The 8,175-nt window shown below is 37.5% G+C and overlaps 1 protein-coding gene across 1 annotated transcript; it reads left to right on the forward strand.

Annotated features, from left to right (window-relative positions):
• Nucleotides 1-6,920: 6,920 nt before the first annotated feature.
• On the forward strand, nt 6,921-7,907 carry LOC137772284 (olfactory receptor 4D10). The gene has a single exon (XM_068556141.1). The coding sequence runs from the start codon at nt 6,921-6,923 to the stop codon at nt 7,905-7,907; it is 987 nt and encodes a 328-aa protein (XP_068412242.1).
• The last annotated feature ends 268 nt before the right edge of the window (nt 7,908-8,175 follow it).

Below are 8,175 nucleotides of genomic sequence, written 5' to 3' on the forward strand. Positions count from 1 at the left end.
GGTTAATAATGACTTATGATGCCTGGAAGAAACAAATATTTGCCTTCTCTGAAGGAATGCACACTGAACCTGAGCCTTCCAAGTTTTCCACATAAGTAGCTGAACATAAATTCATAATTCAAAATTAAAAATTCATGAAGAAACTAGCCATTATTAGCAAGAATCAAAAGAAACAACCAAAGCATAACAGACTCTCAAGGACCTGAACACTGGAGTAATCATATACAGAATGTAATGTGAATAAGAAGCTAAAAAAATTAAAGGAGTTTTTGTTTGTTTGTTTGCTTGTTTGTTTTTCGGCTGTGTCAGATCTTTGTTGCAGCGAGTGGGCTTCTCTCTAGTTGTGGCATGCGGGCTCCAGGGCACGTGGGCTCTGTAGTTTGTGGCACGCGGGCTCTCCTGTTGAGGAGCACAAGCTCAGTAGTTGCTTAGTTGCCCCGCGGCATGTGGGATCTTAGTTCCCCGACCAGAGATCGAACCCAGGTCCCCTGCATTGGAAGGTGGATTCTTCTGCACTGGACCACCAGAGAAGTCCCTTAAAGGAGTGTTTTAAATGAGCAAGAAAAAAAGATAATAAAAGAAAAAAAGTAGATTTGTAAAAAGAATGAAATAGAACTTCTAGAAATGAAAGCTATAACCAACTGAATAACTCCCTGAAATTGGTCACATATATACACAGAAGGATGGTTAAGAGACTTAGAAAAGAAAATGAACAAATCTAATAAGTAATATATCTGCATGAGTTCCAGAATGAAAAAATAATATGAATGAGGAAGGGTCACTATTTTATGGGATATAACTGGGAAATTTCTATAATTGATGAAAAATACAAATTCCCATATTCATAACATATCATCCTAGAATACATAAGAAGTCGTCCACATATAGTCACATTGTGGCAAAACTGTAAATCACCAAAGTCAAAAGTACATCATTTCTATACACTAACAACAAACTATCAGAAAGATAAATTAAGAAAACAATCTCATCTACAATTGCATCAAGAGAATAAAATACCTATGAATAAATTTAACCAAGGAGGTGAAAGATCTGTTCACTGAAAAACCATACAATACTGATGAAAGAAATTCAAGAAAATACAAATAAATGGGAAGATATTCCATGCTCATGGTTTGGAAGAATTCTTATTACAAAATTTCCATTCTACCCAAAGATAGCTACAGATTCTATGCAATCCCCATCAAAATTCCAAAGGCAATTTTCACAGAAATAGAAAAGCAATCCTTAAAATTGTGTGGTACCACAAAAGACCCTCCATAGCCAAAGTGATCTTGAGAAAGAATAAAGCTAGAGGTATCACACTTATCATTTGAAACCATACTACAAACCTGTAGTAATCAAAGCTACATGGTACTAGCATAAAAACAAACATATAGACCAATGGAACAGAACTGAGAGCCCAGAAATAAATCCATACAATTACAATCAATTAATTTATGGGAAAAAAGCCAAGAATATACAATGGAGAAAGGATAGTCTCTTCAATAAATATTTTTGGGAAAACTGGATAACCACATGCATAATAATGAAATTGGACCCCTATCTTATACCACTCACAAAAATTAACTTGAATGGATTAAATATTTAAACATAAGACATGAAACCATAAAACTCCTAGAAGAAAAACTGGGGGAAACCTCCTCGGCATTGGTCTTGGCAGTGATTTTTTGGATCTGACACCAAAAACACAAGCAACAAAGCAAAAATTAATAAACGGAACTACATCAAACTGAAAAGCTTCTGCACAGCAAAAGACATAATCAACAAATGAAAGGACAACCTACAGAATGGGAGAAGATATTTGTAAATCATATATCAGATAAGGGGTTAATATCCAAAATGTATAAAGAACTCATACAACTCAATAGCAGGAAAAAAATCCAATTTTAAAAGGGGCAGAGGAACTGAATAGGTATTTTTCCAAACAAGACATACAAATGGTCAATAGATACATGAAAAGGTGCTCAACATCACTAAATATCAGAGAAATGCCAATCAAAATCACAATGAGATATCTTTCAACACCTATTAGAATGACTATAATCAAAAAGACAAGAGATAACAAGTGTCAGCAAGGATGTGCAGAAGAGGAAATCCTCGTACACTGTTGGTGGAAATATAAACTGGTACAGCCACTCTGAAAAACAATATAGAGTTTCCTCAAAGTAAAAACAGAACTACAAATGATCCAGCAATTCCACCTCTGGGTATATATCCAAAGGAAACGAAATCAGTATCTAGAAGAGGTATCAGAACTCCCATGGTCCTTGTAGCATTATTCACAATATCCAAGATATGGAAACAATCTAAGTATCCATCAGTGGATGAATGGATAAATATGTGGATAAATACGTATATATTATCAGCCATAAAAAAGAAGGAAATCCTGCCACTTGCAACAACATGGATGGACCTTGTGAAATAAGTCCTAATGAAATAAGTGAAATAAGTCAGACAGAGAAAGATAAATACTGTATGATCTCATTTATATGTGGGATCTAAAAATCTGAATTTATAGAAACAGAGTTGGTCACCAGGTGCTGGGGGTGAAGGAAATGGGGAGATGTTGGTCAAAGGGTATAAACTCCCAGTTATAATATAAATAAAAGTTTGGGGGATCTAATGTCCAAAGCGGTGATTATAGTTCACAATACTGTATTATAGACTTGAAAGTTGCTAAGAGATTACATCTTTTATTTTTAGTATAACTCCAATTTTATTTCAAAAACATGGATGCAGAAAAGAAACTGGCATGCCAAGTTATTTATTTATGAGTAGTTACATAATTTTTATTTTCTTCTTTGTGTTTTGATTTGGGATTCTGTCACATGCGACCCAAGAATCCTCATTAACATGGTGCTCAGTGAATATTTATCGAATAGATTGAAAAACATCAGAAATTTCACTGGTAGGAACCTTTAGAAATCTGAATTCCGTTCACTTTGTTTCTATTTTTCACATCAGGAGGTTCAATGTGACACCTACTGTGACATCTACTGGCTCTTCATATTGACCTTTGCAGCTTTAAAAAGGAATTTTGGGCTTCCCTGGTGGCGCAGTGGTTGAGAATCTGCCTGCCAATGCAGGGCACATGGGTTCGAGCCCTGGTCTGGGAAGATCCCACATGCCGCGGAGCAACTAGGCCCGTGAGCCACAACTACTGAGCCTGCGCGTCTGGAGCCTGTGCTCCAAACAAGAGAGGCCACGATAGTGAGAGGCCCGCGCACCGCGATGAAGAGTGGCCCCCGCTCACCACAACTAGAGAAAGCCCTCGCACAGAAATGAAGACCCAACACGGCCAAAAATAAATAAATAAATAAGTAAGTAAGTAAAATTTAAAAAAAAAAGGAATTTTATGTATGTTCACAGTCATGAAGCATAGGAAGTAAGACATGCCCTCTAAGTTTGTTTAGATATTGATTTTAGTATGTCTCAAAAGTAATACATGTTCACTCTAGAGTACGGAAGAGAGTATGTCTTAAGTGATCTCACCTCAAAAAAGAATTAGTAAAAAAAAAAAAAAAAAAGAATTAGTATATATGTGAGATAATGGAGTTTTTAGTTAACACTACTAGGATAACCATTTTTGCAGTATATAAATGTATCAAATCACAACATTGTCTATACCTTAAACATACACAACATATATGTCGATTATATCTCAATAAAGGTGGAAAAAATACCCGTCTCAAACACCCTAACCCATGCAGTTTTTATTTTTGTAGACTAGTTTAATATACTAAAACAAAATCGAAAAGCAGGTAAATCCAAACCCATCATCATTCTAGAAACAAAGTACCTTCCATAGGAGAGGAAACCATTTAATAATTGAATTAATCTTAAATAACTACAGCAATTGTGTGGACAGCTTTACTAATGTACTTATCTAGCTGTATGGAAATTGAGAGATTCCACGTGAGTAGAGTGTTGGAAAACAAGAAAATCGTGTGTTCCCCAAACACCATCTAAGTCATATTTCCCTACCTGAGGGGACCCATGAGACTATAAGTATCCTGTGTATAATCAGAAACTGGACTAATAGCAAAGGATTTGGGGGCCAGTTCTCTTCTTCTAGTTTTTTGGCAATATAATTAAAACTCACTTGTCTGTGGTGTCCTCTGAGTCTTGCACGCCAACAAAATTGGACCCTTTTATTATCGCAGGAACAGCAATTGGCATGTCTTAACAAAGTTCTGATTGAGCTGTCGATAAAGGTATGTTTCATCTATTGCCTCTAAATAATTTGGACGCCAACCAAATTATGTTCGTGTGTGTGTGCGTATCTTGGTGACTTTTTAATAACTCCCACTGAAAATTCGTCACAAACAGCACAATCAGGCACTTGACTTCCCCTCCCTGTCCAATAATATTCCCTTTTCAATTCTTATATGAGACCTGAGGCTGAGGGATTTGTGCATAAGGCACAGTGAAAGAACCTTGAAGATGTGATTCTTTGAATCTACCCTTTTTTTCTTGAAAGGGGAGAAAAGACACTAAGATATTTAGTCCTCCAAAGGGCTTTACCTGCAGGAACAAAATTTCCAAGAATTAACGTCACCAGAGTTTTGTTCTGCGCTCAACCTAAGGACATACAATTTGTACTTGGAGTTTCAGGATCAAAGGAATTAGGTAAAGACATTCAACTTCTAGCTAAGGTTAAGGTTACGCATAGTGAAATTGAGACGTCCTTATTGATTTTGTAAAAATAGCTTGACTTTAATACTTCTCAGTTGTATTAAATGTTTCAGAGCCAAGATGGTCTTCTCAGTGACAGAGACAGCAAAGGTGGGTGTTACCATTGGGAAGAAAGATGTCGTGTTAAGAGGAATGCAGAAGTGTGGTCCATTCAGTGTGATTCTCAAAGCCCTTTCTGCCAAATGCTTATCTTCAGATTTTTTTATTTTTGTATAACATTTTTGTTATACAAAATTAGACTATATATATACATATATATAGTCATAGATATAATCATATATATATATATATATATATATATGATTGAAGGTTTAAAAAAAGACTGTTTCTTTGTTTATTTTCATCCTATTTCCATCTCTTCCTTCCCTTCAACCAAACATAAATTCATAATATATTCCATATGAAAGCCAAGAATAACATTATCCCTTACTAAAGGATAGTGGTAAAATTAAATACTTTTAATACCTTTCCACATAGAGTAAGCTCAAAAAATAGTAGCTTTTGTTACTGTTGAAAATCATGACATCTCCTATCATCTCCTATCATATGTCCTGCTCCACCCAATTCTACTTCTTCTCTTCTCATAACACATTTCACATTTGATCATGTATTACATTCATCAATTTACACAATCATTCATTTCATTAGCCTGAAAACACTTTGACAATGTGGTCCAATTTATCTACATGCATTTGAAGATTGCAATAAACGGTCATTTGCTAAGTATAAGGAGAAACAAATAATGATTATAGCGGACTTCCCTGGTGGCGCAGTGATTGAGAATCTGCCTGCCAATGCAGGGGACACGGGTTCAAGCCCTGGTCTGGGAAGATCCCACATGCCGCAGGGCAACTAAGCCAGTGTGCCACAACTACTGAGCCTGCGCGCTAGAGCCCGTGAGCCACAACTACTGAGCCCACGAGCCACAACTACTGAAGCGCACGTGCCTAGAGCCCGAGCTCCACAACAAGAGAAGCAACCACAGTGAGAAGCCCGTGCACCGCAACAAAGAGTAGCCCCCGCTCTCTGCAACTAGAGAAGGCCCGCACACAACAACGAAGACCCAATGGAACCAAAAATAAATAAATTAATTTTAAAATAATAATTATAAAATCTCCTGAGAATGCTTTATAACAGCTTACGTAAAATTGGGCATTATTCTAATAATACCAATGTCCCTTCCTGCTGTGTGATCCCTCCACTCTTTTCTCTTTGATCCACAAAAGGAAAGAGGCAGAGAAGAGCGTGCCTGATACAGTACGGACCGCCTCTCAGAAGTGGCTCACTATCTTTCTTCTCTCCCCCAGACTCAAGCAAGGATCACGTCAGTTATACAAGATGAATATGTTCTAGAGATTTTTTTGTACATAACTGTGGCCACAGTGAACAATACTGTATTGTGCACTTAAAATTTTTAAGAGGGTAGCTCTCACGTTTGTGTCTTTACCACAATAAGAAAAGTTATGATAGCCTTTGAGATTTGGATTTACACACTGTTTCAATCTGTTTTCCAATATCAAATTTTAAGTATTTTTAAAAAATTATTAAGTAAATTATCTCATTAGTATAAAGTAACCACAATGACAAGTTACCCACACAAAATAAGAGACTGCAATTTTAAGAAATTCGACATAAAACAGCCAAGAGCAAGGAAACTGACTCATGCACAGCAACACTATAATCAGAAACAGAAGACAACTTTTTTTAGCAAGTCAACAGAATATTTGCTAATAGGAATATTAAACTTGTAGACTATAAGTCCACAATGGCTGGAGCCGTGTCTTACTTATCTTTGAATACAAAGATATGGTTTGAATACAAAAAAACTGCTTCAGACAGCTCTTGACATCAATAAATTTGTGTGAAATTAAAAATAATAGTAACATTTAAAAAACCAAAATAAATTAATTAAATAAAACAGACTGCAAATGTAAATGTCGCTACTTAACACGAACGCTTCTTCTTTCCAAAAACAGATTTATAGGAAAAGAAGTATTGAGTGATTTCACATGTGATGATTTGATTGGATCCCCAAACTGATTGCAATCTTAAAAATGTGGACAATTCAACACATCGCAAACACTGCGGCCACATGAGGAACACCTGAACTGCATTCACAGTGTTTAAGAAGAAAACAAAATAAATGGCTGAGCGCTTTCATATGAAGTAGCTTCAAAGAAAACAGAGAAAAAGACGATGAGTCCATGGAGCTGGGAAACTGCACCAGGGTAAAGGAATTTATTTTCCTCGGCCTAACCCAGAATCAAGGACTGAGCTTGGTTTTATTCCTTTTCCTGCTTTTGGTGTATGTGACAACTCTGCTGGGAAACCTCCTCATCATGGTCACAGTGACCTGTGAATCTCGCCTCCACACCCCCATGTATCTTTTGCTCCGTAATTTGTCTATTGCCGACATCTGCTTTTCCTCCATCACAGCTCCCAAAGTTCTGGTGGACCTTCTGTCCCAGAGAAAGACCATCTCCTTCAATGGCTGCTTCACGCAGATGTTTTTCTTCCATCTCATTGGCGGTGTGGATGTATTTTCTTTGTCAGTTATGGCATTAGATCGGTATGTGGCCATCTCTAAGCCCCTGCGCTATGTGCCCATCATGAGTAGAGGCCGATGCATTGGGTTAATAGTGGCTTCCTGGGTGGGGGGCTTTGTCCACTCCATCGTGCAGATTTCCCTCTTGTTACCAGTCCCCTTCTGTGGACCCAATGTTCTTGACACATTTTACTGTGATGTCCCCCAGGTCCTCAAACTCGCCTGTACTGACATTCTTATGCTTGAGCTGCTGATGATCTCCAATAACGGACTGCTCACCACACTGTGGTTCGCTTTCCTCCTGGTGTCCTATACGGTCATATTATTATTACTAAGGTCTCAGGCAGGGGAGGGCAGGAGGAAAGCCATCGCCACCTGTACTTCCCACATCACCGTGGTGACCCTACACTTTGTACCCTGCATCTATGTCTACGCCCGGCCCTTCACCACCCTCCCCACGGATAAGGCCATCTCTTTCATCTTCACTGTTATCTCCCCTCTGCTGAACCCCCTGATCTACACTCTGAGGAACCAGGAGATGAAGTCTGCCATGAGGAGACTGAAGGGAAGACTCATGCCTTCTGACAGGGTGTGGACTGATAGCTCACTGTCTCACCACCTTTCAAAATGTTTCTGCAGCAAATAAACTATATTTACTAAAAGATTTCTGATTAATTTTTATATTTCTACTAATATACATATGACTTACAAATATTCTGGTCAGCATGCAATAATAATGTAAATAAATGGGGTTTATGTTACAAAAGAAGTAGAGAAATCAGATAGTTAGCCAGAGAAGTGTATGTCACTTGGCAATACAGCCTTGAAAGAAATAAAGAAGATGGAATCCAATACACTCAGACAATTTTATCACACTGGATAGTTGTGGGGTTTTTTTTCAGCTCTATTGAGTT

The sequence above is a fragment of the Eschrichtius robustus genome, chromosome 11, assembly GCF_028021215.1.
Source record: "Eschrichtius robustus isolate mEscRob2 chromosome 11, mEscRob2.pri, whole genome shotgun sequence".
Classification (NCBI taxonomy): domain Eukaryota; kingdom Metazoa; phylum Chordata; class Mammalia; order Artiodactyla; family Eschrichtiidae; genus Eschrichtius; species Eschrichtius robustus.

Bases quoted from the DNA above. Each gene is read 5' to 3' on its own strand.
- LOC137772284 (XM_068556141.1), top strand. From the start codon at position 6,921: ATGGAGCTGGGAAACTGCACCAGGGTAAAGGAATTTATTTTCCTCGGC.